Source organism: Pseudorasbora parva, chromosome 12 (assembly GCF_024679245.1).
Source record: "Pseudorasbora parva isolate DD20220531a chromosome 12, ASM2467924v1, whole genome shotgun sequence".
Lineage (NCBI taxonomy): Eukaryota > Metazoa > Chordata > Actinopteri > Cypriniformes > Gobionidae > Pseudorasbora > Pseudorasbora parva.
Genome location: NC_090183.1, coordinates 33,729,820 through 33,749,795, shown reverse-complemented (window position 1 = coordinate 33,749,795; position 19,976 = coordinate 33,729,820). Strand labels below are relative to the sequence as shown.

At 37.0% G+C, this 19,976-nt stretch overlaps 1 protein-coding gene across 3 annotated transcripts in view; it reads right to left on the bottom strand.

The window, feature by feature from the left end:
- Positions 1–13,908: 13,908 nt before the first annotated feature.
- negr1 (neuronal growth regulator 1) overlaps positions 13,909–19,976 on the bottom strand; it is a 186,493-nt gene continuing 180,425 nt past the window's right edge. For all 3 annotated transcript variants that reach the window (XM_067459925.1, XM_067459926.1, XM_067459928.1), the window contains one exon: positions 13,909–18,708. In XM_067459925.1, coding sequence (XP_067316026.1) covers positions 18,608–18,708 — 101 coding nt within the window. In that variant the 3' untranslated portion in view covers positions 13,909–18,607. The remainder of the gene's footprint in view (positions 18,709–19,976) is intronic.

The following is a 19,976-nucleotide window of genomic DNA, read 5'->3' as shown; positions in this document are numbered from 1 at the left end:
GCTTTCCAACGATGTGTAACACATGGACATCTGATAATATTTGGAGAAGTTGTGTCCATCTGAATGTATGCCTTTAGAAAAGTGTAAACGAGAGAAAACAGCCTCTAAAGTTTTGTAGTTCTCACCTGCTGGGAGTGACAATAGGGCTCATTTACATCTCATTTAGATAAGCCATATCCCCTGTAAACCTGCATGGTTGCTAGTAACGACAGACGCAACGGGAAAAATCGGACCGCATACTACTAATAATAAAGATGCTAAAATTACCATCTAAAAGCCCATTATAGTAATGTTTTTTTTGGCAAGTGATACGATGCTAACGATTACAATTAAAATGACAGTTAAGAACAATAGGTAGGTATGGGAAGGTCTAAACATGAGATAACGTGTGTGTTCTTAGAATGAACACAAAAAGACAAACTTTGGTGTTTCTGGAACACTGCGTCTGTTTCGAAGGGGATAAAGACAGAGATGTGATTACAGTCCTTAACCATGGCTGTAGTGTAGAGGTAAGGCGCATGTCAATAAGTTTTGGCGCATATGCAATCAGTGGTTCGAGTCCACCTTTTGCCACACACTCTAACCGAGAAACACTTATTAATAAACACATGTTAGATGCTTTATTTCCACTAACATTTTCTCAATTCTTTTTGAAAATGAATGCCTTTCCGATCTGATATGTGATGGGAAAAGGGAGTAGAGAGAGTGTGGCAAAAGGCATCAAAACTTGATGACATGCGTCTTACCACTACACTATAGCCAAGGTTACAGATTTGAGCCATTTCTCTGCCTTTATCCCTGTCAAAAGTTACTATCGATATAGCCTCTGATTTCTTATGGTCCAACTCGTCTGACGCCTGTCTGATACATTCTTCCTCTTCTTCATCTTCACTCAGTTGTAGATTAGGGTATTATCCAGTCTTATTATGCCGCTTTCATTGTCGCTTGGATCTTCTTCAGAGTTTGTGAGCGCTTGTTCATAAGCATCCGGCTTGTCAAAGAAGTACTTCGAAACATTTTCGGTGTAAAGGCCACGGTTCAGCTCATCTGCGATCATCTTTGCGGCGTCCATCTTCATTGAATGTTGATATCAGCTAGAGCCGGCCAGAGCGCTGCATAATAAGTAGCCACGCTTCAATGTGTTGTACAGTGTACAGTGTGCCACGTGACAAGCATGTTGTCTTGCCATGTATATGATAAGGTGAAACGTTTGAAAATAACAGTTGCTTTAAAAAACACACGCTGGGGGGTTAAGCTAGAATATTTTAAACTTACATGGGAAAGGGTCCCTTGGGAAAGTGATCTCTAATTGTAATTCTTACAGTAATAACGGATTTAGAGAGCTCTCTAATTGTAATTGTCACTAATAAGAATTCAACTGTAGTGCTCCATATTCTGTTGCAAAGATGTGATATAAATAGTAAAAATGTATTTGTAGAGCTCTCTAATCAAAATTGTTGCTAGTAATAAATGAATTAGAGCGCTCTCTACAGACCTCAAACTAATTTTTTACTAAATGCAATTACAATTAAAAATGCAATTACAACAAGTAAAGCTTGGAACATTTTGAGGTAAAATGGCTTGCCATATGACAGTGATGGTTATGTTTTTTTTCTTTTTTTCTAAAAGTAGCAAAGGTTTGTGCTGGAACCGGCGAACGTTCAAATGTATTCACAAAATAAACATAACAACAAAACAAAACAAAACAAAACAACCCTCATGGACGACTGCTGAATTAAATAGAAACAACACCATAAAATCCTGTAAAAAACCTGTATCTCTCTTACTGTATCTTGTGATTCGTGAAATTAAAAAATCAGCTTTGTGAACAGGTTTTAAAGGTTCAAAATAATCAAATTGATGTATTAACATATTAACAGTAAGATTAACATAATGTGAATGATAAGAATGTTCTAGCAATCAAATGAAACCTTTTGGATAAAGGCCAAGACTCACAGGACCTGAGCTTTAGAACAGAGAGGGTTAAACACTATTCATGCAAGCTTGATTTGAAACTCTTATGAAGTGTTTGCATGATTCTAGCCTTAAGAAACCCGTTTCATGGGTAACTTGAAGCATTGAAGATGCGTGGTGTGCTGGTGGAGCATCCCAGTTTTGTTCCTTTGTAGATTGCGGTTTTATACAGCGTCTTGCTCATGGCAGTTCTTTGGTGGAACAAGATAGCACTCTGTTTACCAGTGGGGAAGTTGAAATGGGATAAGAGGGATTTGTTTAGGTTTTGTCATGTGTAGTCAATTTAACCCCAAGTTTTGCAAGCCATTTATTGGTTTTAATCTTACAAGTTTCTGCCTGGAGAAAGTATGAGAAATGAAAACCAACCAAACAAACAAGGAGCCGAGTAACAACTGCTTGAAATCTTGACGTCCTAATTAGATTTGCTCTTATTGCTTTAATGGAAAAACATAAACAGGGCTATTTGCATCCTCGTGCCTTCTGGCTTTGCTGGAGTGCTCATTTTTGCAGTATTAAAATCAATGAAAATACATTCATAAATCAGGCTTTAAATAAAACACTCACAAACAAGAAACAGCCAACGGCGCTTGCTGCAGGAAGTATGAGGGCATTATCAGTCTGTCAGCGAAGCCTCCCTTAACCACTATTTGCATCTCTCTGTTATTCCTTATCGGGGTGCATTCAGTTTGACATGCATTATGACTGATTCTCCACTCTTGTCACTGATTAAATTTCCATTAGCCATGCTTACCAGTTGTTGTGGCACTGAGAGCTCCTGAAAGATGTTCTCCAAATATGATTGCTGGGAAGAGAGCAGAGGTGGGATAATGACACAGTAACATGATTTTAGGAAGCGCTCTGTGTGACGGCTCCCTCCCTCACCGCTTCAGTCTCTCCCTCACACGTCCTTTCTCATTCTGGCTCTTCTGTGTGGAGTTGCTTCTCATCTGCCATAAGGCAAGCATATAGAGAAAGACAGAAAGTGTGCATGTGTCTGTGTGTAGCGGGGTGTTAAGAGATCTATTTAAATCCTAATGTGCACACACTCTTAGTCAAAAATAGCCACATTCATATTCACGACTCCCACAACTCCACCATCCCTTTTTAAATTGTGGGGATAGTTCACCCCCCCCCCCCCCCCCCCCAAAAAAAAATATAATAAACCATATTATGATTTTTACAGTCTTGATTTTGTTTTTGGGATCTATAAGAATAGTTTATCACTCTTAAATAAAAAAAAAAAACACTTTTTAATTAATTTATTATATATATATATTTTTAAAAACATATTTTTTCATTGTTGCAGCACCTCTCTTCCCTAATCTGTCTGTAACACTCTGTTTAGATCCTGTCTCTATGAAGCTTCTCTTTCTGAATAGTGAAATGCGCTCTGATTGATCAGCTGGACCAATGTGTCGTGATTGATCAGCCGTTTCGAGTGTGTTTTGGAAACATTACACCATTAACTGCAATTATACACACTACTAACGAAATCACATACTTTCCTATGTAGTAGGTGAAAAACAGTATGTGACAAAAGATGTCCAATTTACAGTACTCATAAAAGAGTAGGAAAAAATATCTTCCCGGATGACCTACTACTTAGTGTGCATATATGGACACTTTACTATCCCATGAGGATTTGTGAATGCATGGCAGGGAAGCAACACAACTGACGCTGGAAGGTCACATGATAATGACATGGGGAATGCAGGACATCCAGAATACGTTCATACTATACGACAAGTCACCATGACGTTACAACAGTAATATGTGTACAGATTTTTACATGGTCGGTGGAAGAAAAACACTGATATTCTGGATTCGGATAGCAATAAAATCACAGACTAACCCCTGTAAATGATAAAAATACCTCATGACCCCACAAGAAACAATTACCGTCTGAATAGGGCTATAGTTAACACGATTATTGAGGGGCTGATTAACTAATTCAGGAGGTAGCAATAAATGAAATGACTAACCTTGGTCTAGTAGATGTAGCGCTAAGCTACTACCATACGTTTTAAATGAGCCTCAGCCTACCATTGAGTAGTTATTTTAGTGACTGTTGCTGTTTGACAGGCTATGGTAGATGGTCTATTTCCGTGTTATCTAACTAAAAAGGCTATGATCGTCTTCTGTGGCTCGGAGTCGGATCAGATGGCACAGATGTGAGCTTCTGACGGTGAAAAGATAACATGTCGTGGACTAGCGCTACTCAGCTAACATTAGGCATTCACTCAAACTAAACTCGCAGTGATAATGAAGCCAATGTGGTACTCAAATCAATCATCCATCAGCAGTAGCATACATGTTTGCTTTTCCTATTTCATTGACATTTCATCAGTAGCCTACATGACACTAGAAGTTCTGTCTCTTCCTTGTGTAATACTTTTATTTCAGGCAGCGACTGGCAATGAATTTGATCTATCTTCAAAAGAGACCTTAAGTTTACTAATATTCGTTTGAATTTCCCCAGATGAAGATAATTATGCTCTGCTATGATTTTGTAGATGGACATTTTTGAGAAGACTTTTGTTTAGCACTACTTTCGACGGCCGCTTTAGCCTCCTCACCCACAGGTTCCGCTGGATAATATATATTTACTTTTTTTTTGTAAGGAAATTGATACAATCCTACACCTTTTGCTGTATATCTAATGGCGCAACCCCAAACACAACACGTTTTCGTCATAGTTTCAACTTTAATCAGCAACAATGTTATTAAAGGGTTAGTTCACCCAAACATTTAATTGATGTCATTACTGACTCACCCTAATGTGATTCCACACCCGTAAGACCTCCGTTCATCTTCAGAACACAGTTTAAGATATTTTATATTTAGTCCGACAGCGTATCTAAGTGTACAAGCACTATGCTGTCCATGTCCAAAAAAGGAATAAAAACATCATCAACGTAGTCCATATGTGACATCAGTTAGTTAATTAGAATAAAATCTCTTGAAGCATCGAAAATATATTTTGGTCCAAAAATAGCAAAAACTACGACTTTACTCAGCATTGTCTCCTCTTCCGTGTTTGTTTACAATCCTCAAATAAAGATTAAAACGGTCATGAATCAGTGTATTGATTCATGATTGGGATCACCATTGTCACATGATTTCAGGAGTTTGGCAGTTTGACACGCGATCTGAATCATGAATCAATCCGCTGATTCATTACCGTTTGAATCTTTATTTAAGGTTTGAAAACAAACGTAGAAGACAATGCTGAATAAAGTCGTAGTTTTTGCTATTTTTGGACCAAAATGTATTTTCGATACTTTAAGAGATTCTAATTAACCCACTGATGTCACATATGGACTACTGTGATGATGTTTTTATTCCCTTTCTGGACATGGACAGTGCATTCACTTGGATAGGCTCTCGGACTAAATGTGTTCTGAAGATGAACGGAGGTCTTATGGGTGTGGAACAACATTAGGGTGAGTCATTAATGACATAAATTTAATTTTTGGGTGAACTAACCCTTTAACTATGTAACTACTTAAAGTAGCCAGCTGGATCTCTTCAGTTGGTCAGTATAAGCCGCTCGTGTTCTGCCACCCGGAAGTATCTTGGTGCCGATTGTTTACAAACATTATGAAATGCCGTATATAGAACATCACTTTTTAGCGGCCGCGGAGTAATTACTTATTTAAAATAAGTAGGCTAACTACTCAAGAGAGCTTGTGATTTCGGACACAACCTTTTTGTTGCATATGCCATGCAGGAATCATTTAAATGAGGATGTGTACAACTGAGGGAGTTTAGAAACAGACTGATAAAAAAATTCATTTCTGTGTAACTTTGCAAACATTTTCATGCTCAAGCAACAACATTACACACTAAAGAAAGTTGAAAATGAAAAAAAAAGCATAATAGTTCCTCTTAAAGTCATTTTTCACTGATAAATTCCCCCGCAGTGAGCTGTTAACATGACAACTGCAGCGGCTAGATAATTGAGAAAAATGCTGCAAGTCCAACAATTCATTGATGAACTGTTCAGTCCAATTTGTGAACCATATTGCTCAAAGCTATGTTTTCTTCTCTGATTCAGTTCTCAAGTCAACTCATGGAATCAGTGATTCATTTGAAAATGTTCTTGAATCAACAGCTCACAGGAAGTGAAGTTAATTTATATAGACTAAAGTGAATAAAGACAAATTGAATGAATAAAGATAAATTTGGCAGTTTTTCTCACATAAAGCTATCATATGGTTAGAAGACACTTTTTTTGTGTGTTTTTAAAAAATGCAGATTCATTTTTTTTTTCACAGGTATAACGCGTGAGTAACTGACAGAATTTTTTGGGTAAACTGTTTCTTTAAGAGCAACCTCTGCCCTCATCCTTTCAGCCATATGGTAATCAGGGCAGTATTACTGTGCAACTTTCATTATAGAGATAGCATAAAATGCTTGGTATTTGAATGAAGCTAACCGTTAGTGCTAATGACCAGCAGGATTAATTAGCGTTAGTAGGATGGGCAGCTCGGAGAGCAGTCTCTCCCTCATTAATCCGCTTGCAGGTGTTCTCCTGCCACTCTCTCCCCCTCCGTCTGCACATGGAGAAGATCGACGAGAAGCAAACTCACACTAGTTCAATCTTATTAGTCCTCTCCAGAAATCACATCTCTGTAAGAACCTCCAGTAGAGGACAGCTGTAGATAAGAGGAGCACGAGACTGAAACACAAAGAAATGAGGAAATTGTGCAAACCGGGAACTTTTGTGTGAAGTTGTTATCTTCTGTGCTGAGAGACCAGTGAAAGATGTGTCTGAGAGCAAAATTTCTTCAAGCTCCAAGTCAAATCGGCAAAATGTAACTTACTATGTTTGTCATTTATAATGTCAATAAAATGATAGGGGCAAACCCAAATCCTAAATAAGGTTGACATATGCAAACTACTGCAAATTATCTAAAGTAAACAAATAAATGCAAATTATACAAAATAAATGTATTGCTTCTCCTAACATTTGAAGCCAATGTACATTTACAGTTATAACAAAACACTCATGGCACCTCATAACTGTTTTACTTTTTGTGAAAATTGCTAATTGATATTAATTAGTATGATTTCATGCATATGTTTTCATACCAGCTGCTTACGTTCCCAAGATGGTTAGGTTTAGTGGTTTAGGTTTAGTTTGGTGCAGAGCATTCACGCTTAATATTCTTCTAAAAATTGTACATTTCCATATTCACATCCTGCAAATGAATACGATATCGTTTTCTGATGAGATCAGGTTGGTTAAAGACTTTCTGACACATTAGACCAGACAAATTCAAATATGAAATGATATCAACATTGGAAAATAAGCCAGAAAAACTATTTCTATAAATTGCCCGAATACAGGCAATGAGAACACAATTTCATACTCAATGTCAAAAAACAAGCAAGACCATTATTGATTTTAAAAATAGCAGAGGATCACTGATCTGTGTCTACTGTAGGTTTGGAGCTGTACTTAGTAGGGGAGATTGGGCAGTGTTTTCACACTGAGTGAGTTGCAACACCATCAGTTTAGCCAATTAGAAATGAGCTACAGGGGCAAAATCACTGTCACACATTATGCCCACCACCCTCATGAGGTGAGAGCAGCAGTTGCAAGGCTGTTTGTTATTTTTAGGTAAGAGAGTAAAATCTTACATCTGTGTTACATATATGTTATATAATATAACCACACATGCTTTTCACATACAATAATAACATTAATAATACAATAACTTTAAAGAGGACCTATGCCCCAATTTGCAAGATGTAATATAAGTCTCAGATGTCCCCAGAATGTGTCTGATGTTTCAGATCATTTATTATACCCTGTTGTAAATGCCCATTTTTGAGTGAAAGGAAAAACATTCTGTTTTCGTGCGTGTCTCTTTGAATGCAAATGAGCTGCTTCTCCCCACCCAGCTTTCCAGAAGAGGGCGGAGCCTGTTCAGCTCATACCTCAGATACTCCGCAAAAAACGAAAACATCTGTTTGGTTTTGATTATCTCTTCTATCGTAGTTAGGCTCGCATGACATTGAAGTTCCTGGGCAGCTTGGATGCAGCATAATTAGACATACAAATAACAAACAAAAATGTAAAAAATAAATAAATACACACAATAACTACTTATATTCTAAACAGTTCCTTTAAGAATGTTTAAAGGGTTAGTTCACCCCAAAATTCTGTCATTAATTACTCACCCTAACGTCGTTGCAAACCCGTGACCTTCGTTCATCTAGGAACAAAAATGAAGATATTTTTGATGAAATCCGAGAGCTCTCTGACCTCTCTATAGACAGCAATTTAATTAACATTTTCAAGGCCCAGAAAGGTAAAAAAAAAAAAAAAAACATTGTTAAATAGTCCATGTGACTCAAAAAAAAAAACAAAAAAAAAACTTTACTCAACAATTTTTCATGCCTGTGTCAGTCTTCTACGCTGTTGATGTAATAATCACAGTCCAGTGCTTCTGAGTTCTATCAGAGCTACACCAGAATGCCAGCTTACCATTCGAAGAGGCATGATGCATGTGTGTGATACTGACACCGGAGCTGGCCAAAGTAAAATGCATAGGAGACTGGCACAGACTTGAAACTGTTGAATAAAATCATTATTTTTGCATGTTTTTTATGCACACAAAGTATTCTCGTTGCTTTGTAAAATGAAGGTTGAACCTTATTGGAGTCACGTGGACTATTTTAACGATGTCTTACTACCTTTCTGGGCCTTGAAAGTGTTCATTAAATTACTGTCTATAGAGAGGCCAGAGAGCTCTCGGATTTCATCAAAAATATCTTCATTTGTGTTTTGAAGATGAACGAAGGTCTCACGGGTTGGGAACGACACAAGGGTTAGTAATTAATGACAGAATTTTCATTTTTGGGTGAACTTTAACAGTCTGACTGCACAAGGAACACATTTGTATCTGTTATTTTTTATCTTTGATAGTCTTTATGGAGAGCCAGAAGGCAAAATAGAGAACTCCTGGTACAAGAAGTTGTCACTGTCTAGAAGCACAGATTGAGCTCCCTTTGAAGACATTTCTGTTAAAGGGGTCATGAATTGAGATATTAACTTTTCATTCAGCATTTGATATATAAAGGTTCATTGTGATATAAGAATATCCTGTAAGTTTCAGAGATGAAAACTTCCGTGTTAGTCAAAGAAGAGCTTTTCCTTGACACCAGGCCCAAAAAACGCTCAATCTCAGAATGTGCCAACCCACGAGGTCAAGATGTGGTCAAATGCCGCCTCAACAGAAAAAGAAGTATGCCTGATTCTGTCGCCCCGCCAACTGACTCGTGGAACTAAATGGATTACGCAACCGAGCAATAAACTTGTCCAAGATAGTAAGATTTTGCGCTGTGTCTGGTTGTGGACGAACAGTCACTGCATAAGCTTCTTTCAGATTCTAATATTAGAAATGTGTTATTAAACTTTATTTTTAATGAATATCCAGCTCACATGGGTAAGACATTGCACATTTGTTCCTTCATTTCACCACGGATTCGTATGTAAACAAGAGAATAGATTTGCATACAGGATGAGATTACATGAATGAATCAAGCAACACACTTATGTGAATATTTTTTATATGTGTTATATGTTTAAATAGTATTGCATTGTTACAGATTATGTGTATGTGTCTAACTGAACATAACTTCCACACTGTCACAGGCTGGAGGATCCTTTATTTGAGGTGTTGTAGGTTCATTGTGCTGTGATGCGTGATCAGACTCGGACATATTATCCTGTTTGACACTGTGAAGCTGCTTTGACACAATCGTGATTGTAAAAGCGCTATATAAATAAAGTTGATTGATTGATTGATTGATCTACGGGCGAGGGCTCACAAAGTCCAACATCCAGGAGCTATGTGTTTTCCAAAACGTAAGCCTGTTGGCAGGCTAGTGAATTTTAAATAGTGAAATAATATTTCTTTCTTGATGTGCATTGTTCACTCTCTTCACTTGATATTTGAAGGAAACATACAATTGCAGAAGTTTTGATCATTCTGATGTGTCTGACTCTGCAGTGAGGTGTGTTAGTGATGCACAGTCTGCGGTTATATCCACCGATCGAGCAGGCCAAGTAATAAAAAATAACATTCCAGTCAATTTCGGGTGGATGAGAGATAAGTCATTGTTTTTGTTTGATAAAGACATTTTGCAAGCCCTGAGAGATAATCATTCCGTTTGCTGTTTTCCCACACGCTTTCAAAACAATTGATTAATTTCCTATAATTTATGACAATTCGGTTTAATGCATTTTTATATTTCAAATTAAGTTAACCAAACCAGCAACTTATGGAAAAGGACAACATTGACTCTATATAAGACTTACAGTATAGTTCCATCAAAGTCTTGTCTATATTAAATTATCTTTATTTTCTAAAGGCCAATTCACACCACACAGACAAATGCCAATTAACACGTTTGTTGGGTTTTGTTGGATCAGTGTGTTACCCCTGTTGGCATCTGTTGCTGTTGGTCGGGGGTTGTTTTCACCCATCTGAATATGTTCAAACAGCGTTTGTCTGTTGGGGCAGTGTGAACATGACAGTAATTTTTCAAAAAATTCTAAATTCCATTGCCAACTTGTTTGTTGGCATTAGTCTGCGTGGTGTGAATTGGGCTCATGACAGTGTAGGCGTAGACAGTATAGGTTCTTCATCATTATTTAACGTTATTATCCAAATGCATTTTAAAGGCATATCGGTCTAAACATATGATTTTGGTTTTTTAAGCGCACACATCTAAAACATAAGCTCAGAAAGCTGGCCATCAGACGGTGGATCCCGTGAGAATTAGGTGGATCCCCACCAATCATATCGTTCCAATTGTTTTCAATGGAAGCGTTTTTTAACACGGCAGCAGTGTGACAAGGTGTTGAGCATCTATGTCTCCGGTATTTTGCCAGTTGAACAAAAAATGTTCAACTGTGGGTAAAACGCTGCACTCATCACTGTCACATTTTACCCAGCCTTCCCATCACAGTTGAGGAGGGCCATCATTAAAATAGTCCATGAAACACCAGTGATTCAAACTTAATTTTATGAAGGGTCAAGAATACTTTTTTGTGCAAAAAATACTTTACTCAGCTATTTCTTCACTCAACTGTAGTCGCATGGCCTATTTTAAATATATTTTACTACCTTTTATTCTGGGCACTTAAAGTGCTAATTAAATAAGCTCTCTGATTTCATCAAAAATATCTTAATTTGTATTCCAAAGATTAATGAAGATCTTATGGGTTTGGAACGGCGTGAGGGTGAGTAATTAATAACTTTCGATTTCTGGGTGAACTAATCCTTTAAATGAAAGCAGCGTAATAGTACCCACTGCTAAATATGCTGTTAATATTAATCAAACAACCAAATAAAAAAATCAAAATAACTCACTGCTCTTGATCGAATAGGTTTAATAAGAACACATTTCTTACTTGAATACTGCTGTTAAATGCTCAGGTGAGGAGATAAACATGGCGGCTCATTCAGGGCGGGGTCTATGCTAATAGGGCAGAGTCCATCAGCAGTCGTGGGCGGGGCCTAGGCATTTGTGATGTCATATTGCTTGAATCTACAAATGCTTTGTTCTGAGACACTGCTTATGATTTATGGGATCAAAAAGACGAGTGGGTGGATTTTTTTTTTAAATATATAAGGGTGGTTGTGTAACACATTGCCAACACATTTATGTTCAAACACCATGTAAAATTAATTTTGCATAATAGGTCCCCTTTAATGGCAGATGGGGAAGGTTGTAACTATTCTCCAATGTTTCTACTGCACAAAGATTGGTCAGTATATGCATTTACTTCCAGTTTTTTTAATTTATGCTTTCTGTGTTGTACTATTTTAATTTAAATATTCATAATGAATGAATTGCATAACCTAATTATTTGAAATATATATTTAAAATGTTATGTACACAGTTTAAGATGGTGACCGTGCTTTCTCTTTGAGTAATTTGTAGCAGATAAATACAGAAATGTTATAGCAAAATTTAAAACAAAAACACAGCAAAATCACTGCAGCATTACATTTTCTCTAACTGGTGTTCTTTATTCAGTGCAGCATTTTCTTGAAGTTGAAAGAACACAGTGATGTGGGCCATTAACTGAGGCTTTAAGAGGGCCATTGAAAATGACCTGGCCTGATCTCCAAATGAAAGATAAATATGCTGCAGTGTGGACATCTGTCATGGGGATGTGGGAGGAGGCTGACAGACTCAGAGTACTAAATCATTTCCACTAAACTCTGGGTATGATTCACTTCATGACCACGCTTACACAACGTGTTTTTCGGTGCGAAAGGTGAAAGGTTTTTTTGTGTAGAATGCTCTCTATATACATGAATCGTACACAATGTAACCAAATGTAGTCACTGGGGAATGGTCTTTTTTGGCTATTTGGGTTTTCATCTATTGCAGCAGGAGGTCAGCTTGTTTCCAGCACACATAAAACACTGTCTCCCACGAGGTGCTGTAGTGTAGCAGGACATGCACCACTGACATGGAAACTCAAATAGACAGGGATTAACTCTTTAAATATCACCAGGCTCTTCTGTACGTTATGTTCCTGATGAGAAACCAACGAGGAAGGTTAACATGAAAGACAGAAAAAATATTGCTGTAGTGTGAAGAATGTTACTATGAAAGCCAGAGATAAAATAGTCGCCTACAGGACAGCATCATAGTGTAGAGTCATGGGTGGAGTGTAAAGTCCATCTCTGAATGTATTTTGGGCCTAATGGATGGAGCTAGAATATCCAACCACACCCTAACCCTACCCATAACATGTACCCTCCACCCATTAGACATCCAGAGAGGTGGAGCGGAACGTCATTTGTCTATGCTGTGAGCACCACCTGCTTTATATATGGGGTTTATATAGACACTTGAATAGGTGCCTTCATTTTATTACAGTGCATAATTGTTCAAACATGTAGGAAGTAGTATCTCATAGGAGTCTCTAGATTAATCTTATTTATCTTAAATGTATTCATATTTATTTGATTTCATAATAAAACACACCATCTTGTGTCCTAGCTTAACCCCTTAAGTGTCACTGGCCCACCGGTGGGCCCATTTGCCACTGCATGTTTAAAACAATATATCCTATATTTATCCTGATCTAATGTTGACAAACTATATATCAATCGAAAGCTTACGAACTCAAGATTCATCCTGTGCAAACCGATTTGAAATCGGACCTTGCGTTACCATGGAAACGGTGCTCTAAATTATTCTAGCGGGCTCCTCCCCAAGTGGCGTTGTCATGTTTCATATTTATTTAACATATTTATTTAATTTATAATAAAAACCTTTTCTAATCTTGACAAAACGCATATCGTCGGAAAGGTCTTAGTCTCACCGTTCTATATCTGCAAACTGTTTTGTGATATTTACACAAAAATATGTACATTTGACACAGGAAATTGCATTTTAAAAAATCAATGGAATTCGAATGACACCCGGTGGCTATTTGTGGTACAACGCCTAAACAAAATCTCATGGGAACTTCAATTTTTGTGATATCAACTTCAAATTTGGAACACAAATTGATTAGACATATGGCTTTGATTTGATAGTAATTTTAGAGTCCACATTATTTTGTAACATATATATTGTATATTAAATATTAAATATCTAGTACAGTATATTTGATTTACAGTACATTTAAACTTCCATAACTTTTTTAAACTTAAATTTTTTGAAGTTATTTCACTTGAGCAATACTCTGCTGACTGTCTTCTTTAAAATGAGACCAAACTTATGTCTATATTCCAAAGCATTCTTGAATTGCAACCATTTAATTTTGGATAGTGAATTTTCATGTATATTTTCAAAAAGGGGGGTGACACTTAAGGGGTTAATTATATCATATGCAGATGACTATTTAATGTACAGTGTTTTAAAATAACATTTTAAAAGCACATTTCACAGTTCCATCACCAACTTCCAACTTTATTAGTATCAAACCACTGCTACAAAATTACATCAAACATGATGAAAATGAACTTGCATACGTGCTATACACAATGTAAGCTTTAAAGTAATTAAAGTATATGATTCTTTTTTTTTTCTCGACAAATATCAATATATATCAATGCCACTTAAAGCCATATATGTCATTCCAGTGATCTAGAGCCTAAAATATACAACTATATCCCAGGTGGCTAAAGTATCTCCATACACATGTAAGTAAAGATGACCATTTCAAATTTCTCATCACAGAAATTTCAGCTTCAAGAGTTGAGGAAATAAAAGTACAGCCATCCCAATATGGTTACAATGTCCATTTTACTTTGTCACCAAATTGAACGAAACAGAAAATAAAAGATACAAAAATCAAATAAACATGTATATACAAAAGTAACCAAAGGTCACAAAATATTTCTAAAAAGCATTAGTGTAAATTTGGATCATTCTGGCGGGTGTCCTCAATCTGTGCTCAATTACTCATTATTAGACAGGTGGTTTCACTGGTGGACTTATTCCACTTCACAAAATAACTGCTTAAGATATGAACGGTGCCAACACAAATAGCCCATGCCATTCAAAACAGCGAGCAACGAATTACCAGGCCAACCGACATCTAATTAGACATAACAGTGAATTCAATATATAAAACCGTTTTAAATTGATCCCTTGCTTTTTACGTAAACGCTTCTTCCGATGAGACGCAATCGCCGGTTTCAAACAGAGCTTAGCAAATGACAGCTCTGTTAAAACCTTAGCATTATCAAAACCACTGCATCAGTGCTTGGCTAACTTATTTTCCAGCTCAGTGAAAATAATGAGCGAGGGGGTTGACAAACACTTGATGGCGAGTAAAAAAAAAAAACCTTTCGTATTCATTCGTTCTCGGTTTGGCAGCTACTTTATTATCCAGACGAATATTTTGCCAATGAATGTTTCTACAGGCTAAATACAGTCATGACGGACGGTTCATTTGTCATCAGTTTCATTTCATTTGAAGGTTTAACACAATAGCTGCAAACCAAATGGGCTTCGGGAAGGATTATAGGTTTTTGTTCTTTACGGTGCTCCGTGAAGTCAATTAGAATACTGCAAAACTGCAATTACAGGCAAACGTTTTGAAAAGGACAGAGGTTTATGTAGATTACTGTCAGCCCTGCCAGAGAACTGCTGGGAGAGTGAGCGCTCACAGCTGGTTAATGCAGCACCCTCCAGCACTCCACAAAATCATCCTCCAGAAACTGACAAAGGCACAGGAAGAATTTTATTAACTGCCAGGTCAGAAGAATCACCTCCCCTGACCGCACACACAGCACTCTCAAACCGACTTTCAAAAGAGTCTGGCCAAGACAGAGATGGAGCTGACAGGTTTTTAATCATTGAAATACCGCCTACCACCCTCATTCTGTCTTGCCAGCAGCTCCGCTCAAGATAGGAGATGAAGTATCTTAAATGTTTGGTTTTTTTGGACTGTACACCTGTGGTTACACATCCACCGAAGACTTTTCTATACTGATATGTGCTCATAGGATTTATATAAAAAAAAAAAATTCTACCTGATACCGCACGGCGAGAGATCCAGGAAGGTGTTGAAACTCAAGGGGTCTCCTCAGGCCACAACATACCGTGTTGCTTGCAGTAATTTGAACCTATTCGAAAATAGCATCTGTCTATCGGCTTTTCGTGACCGCCGGCACCGTGAGGGTTGTGTATATCTGTCAACAACTAGCGCTTGCCTGACGTGAGCCATTTCGCATCTCATCATTGAATATTAATGCATGTCCAGGAATGCGATTATCAAGTCATTACATGTTCAGAGTGAAAATTTGCAGCACATTTGCCTGTTATTTACAGACTCTTTTGAAAGGCTGTAACTTTCTGGAGAATTATGCATGCATGAATGCCTCTTGTCTGCTGTTTTTTTTGTTTTGTTTTGCCTTTTTATCTTGATATTCACTTACGCAGTTTTAATGATGCTTTAATGAGCTCTTTGTTGACATTTCATTTACAATATTAATTAAAAGAGCATTTGCTACTTCTACATCTTTACAGAACTCAAAATTGGTAAATGTAAAAAAAAATGCCCCTATTAATCAGCTATTAGTTTGGACTGAAAGAATCAAATAGGAAGCCGTAAATACTGCGCAACACTGATATTTGTCTAGTATGCTAGTTATGAATGGCAAATGCGTGAGGCTTAGACATGGCATTTGACATGGAATGGCAACAGATCATATCAATTAATACTTTTAAAGGCACATTTTATACAGTACTTGCTTCTAGAGTGGACTCAAAATATGATATGAAATGCTGCGTGTTTACTGTTCAAAGCTACTGATATTAATCAGCGATTATAAAGTTGGTGGTAATGATAAGCAAGTGCAATGTTACTTTTTACATCACAACGGCAAGAGCCAGGCCTTGGTATGATAACACAGCGATTCAATATTTAAATGTCCCTCGGTTTGATCTTTGAGGCTTTCAGGTCTGTAATAAGCAAAGGGACATTAGGTGAAACCTATATGATACTGTGTCTGATACCTCATAATAAAGACTCATGTCAGAATATATCTGTTGTAAGTGTACACGAAATAGTCTAATGACTTTTTGTGTCCTTCAAAATGTATTTTGTGCAAGAAATAATAGACAAAAAGAATGTAAACTTGTCACGCATTAACCAAATAGCCTAAATACAGTCCATAGGAAAGGACCCGATATTGCGCACTGAGCAGAAACGATTCTGTGATGACTTTCAGATGAAAAGAACATTTCATCATAGCTCAACAGACAGGCCTCGTGATGTTCAGCAGTGTGGAACACATTTCATTAAGTCAAAGCAGCCTCGAAAACGGGTTTTGTTCTCAAATTATCGATTTATGGTAAGTGGCCACCTTAACATACATATTAATTTGACATGCAGCACATTTATAATTTCTGCACATCTTAGTATACAACAAGTGTGTGGGAACTAGGGTAGAGGTTAAACTAAACCTAGACACTGGCTCTACCAATAAGATAAAATGAATTCTACTTTCTTAGAATATACACACACGTGACTCGTTTTCTATTATACCGTATGACTGGTTCACACCCTCTGAGTTAAAAGTAGATTATTTGATTACAAATGGTTCTTTTTTCCAACTTCTACTCGTTTGACAAGAATCATCAACAGTTGTGGCATCTAAAATGAAAGACAACATTGTAAACTATGCCATACTGCATACGTATTTTGAAATAATATTCATTCACATGTTTGGATCCACACTTGTAAGTTTCATATTGTCCCCACAAGGGAAGTGCATATTCTTTTTTTTTCTGCTTCCCTATTCAAAACTATTTCACACTGACAGAAGCAAAGCAGGTAATATGTTAATACATTATAAAATTCCTGTTCAAATGAATCCAACCGTAAAACAATCTATAAAAAAAAGAAAAAAAAGAGCCAATAATGAATGATCATCAGATAAGTACCATTAGACACTGTCCATAATTTCCTCATTTAATCAAAGTGCACATCAAATATAACCCACTTTCTGCTGTCTGCCCTCCAGTTTGGACTTTTGATTGACCCATTACATTATGTTGCAAGCTGCCAACTGCAGAATGTCTTTTAATGCGCTATTATTATTTGATATCTCATTTAATATAACATTAAATGCAACAACATATTCATATTCGTTTTTCATAGTATAGCTCTCATTTTAAGACCCCCCAGGAATGAAGGGACAGCTTTATTGACTTTGTTTTGTTTTACAACCTTTCGCCCTCTGTATGACTCACATTTTAATTTTACAATTAGGCTCACAAATAATTTCACAATATGTAAATTTACATTTATCTCATACTACATAATATCCTAATCTCAAGTACAATCTAAGATTTTTCCCCGCAGTAAAACAATACAAATCATGTATTTCTAGAATCACTAGAAAGGCTTACGATCTTCCTCTGCATAATTCAGTTAAATGCAATTGGGGTCTATAGCCCAGAGGTCTAAACCATTGAGGTATAGCTGCAGTTTTGGTCCAGAAAATGAATAATCATAATTCATTGTCAGTGGAAAAACCATACACATTAGCGTTTTACACTAAAGCTGCACTTCAATTGTTCACTTCGCCTTTGATTGTATTACTTTTGATATCAATTTCAATATCTCTCCCTTTGTGTTTCTTGGTTCACCGGATTTAAATGAGCTCACCAAAAAACGTATTATTTAAACACTTTGCCCTCTTTATGGGTATGTGAATGATGTACCAGCATGGAGAGCAAGGTGGCACACTAGGGCATCTTTCCTTTTTCAATAACAAAGACACTAATGTTACACACCCTCACTTTTCCAAAGCGTGATTTCAGCTAATTTGAGAGTGTTTGAAGGGGACAATGTGTGCCGATTCACAAGGTGGGAAATCAAGAAAAGAAAACAAGAAAAGAATAGAAAATAAGACAAAAGAAAGAAAAGAAAACCCCTATAACCGCATGTATTTACATGATGACAAACACCACAGAAGAAAATTACCATCCCAACATAAGCAATGCTGATTAAAATCCCTCGCTTCTTTCCAAACACACTGTACCAGATTGGATCCAGCCATCAGCAATGTCAAAGGATCTGTAAATGCTCAAAAGGGTTCTTTACAGTCATTGTGTATGGCCGTCCTCGGGGCTAGTAAACGCTGACGAGAGAAGAGAGAGCCAGGATCAGGTACCGGCAGGCCAGCAGGACTTCAGCGCCTCCTGTACTTCCATACGGAGCGGTGTTGGGTGCTGTAAACAACAGAGCAGAGACACACGCTGATTAGCAGATTCTCTCTCTCTACTGGCAGCAAGTCATAGTCTTAGTCAAGCAGTACCTCCTCCCTTTTCATATGAGCGGAGCTCACGCTGCCTGCCTTCATGCTCTCAAATCAAGACTCACGACGAGCTCGGATGCCCGAAGGAGTCCTTCAATAAGATGCCTTGTTTTAAAACCATGCTAGGTACTTAAAAATAAGAGGGTATAACAATTCATCTCAAAGATGTGATAGTATTACCGTTGAGCCTAGAGCACATCAGATCTGTTTTATCTATTAGGAAAATACAAACCCGCTGACATAATGCTTCTCGGTTGTTCTGGGTTGTTGCTATGCCGTTGCTAAGGTGCGCAGAGAGGCTATTACACATTGCTATGTACATATAGTATATATATATATATATATATATATATATATATATATATATATATATATATATATATATATATATATATATATATATATATATATATATCCTCCTGTGACCCAGTAATAGACTTTTGTCCACTGTAGTGGACATTATATTTTAGTGATTTTCTGTGACATCACACACGTCACAGTTTTGAGTCAGGATGTCCTTTATAGAGCACATTCAGGGCTTTGCACAGATACCAAATGTTTGGAGGTTTCACCAGGACAACAACTACTTCTTGGTATTTAAAAATGGCTGACATTAATGTTTAGCACTCTTTTTGGAAATATGATAATATTTAGTAATTATAATTTAAATCTGATTAATTTTCTAATTGTTTGTTAAAAATCAACATCTCAGGAAAATGCTATGGGGTTTCTAATCAAAATATGACTTTTTGTTACAAAACTGGGCATTGATTTCATAAATGTCCCCTGTAGAGGACACCAGGACATAAATCCTGTTTATCAGGCATTTTGGAGACACAAACAGTAAATAGGGAAATAAATTACATAACAAAATTCCTATGAAATATTACATATTATTATGAAAATGTTGCCAATTATTACTCCCCTTATTACACTTCTTTTTTTCATTACATGTTGCACCAAGAACACAATAATATGCAAATTAGATGCAATATACCAACACGATCTCATGGTCATGCGTATAAATAGTACGAGTTTGCAATCTCGTGGAATGTATACACCAAAATGAGTTTTGGCGTGCGTATGGTAGGCGGTTTTTCGCGTGCATATGATACGCACTTTATGGCGTGCATATGGCACGCTCTTGGGTAGGTTTAGGGTGGTGGGGTGGGGGGTTCGTAT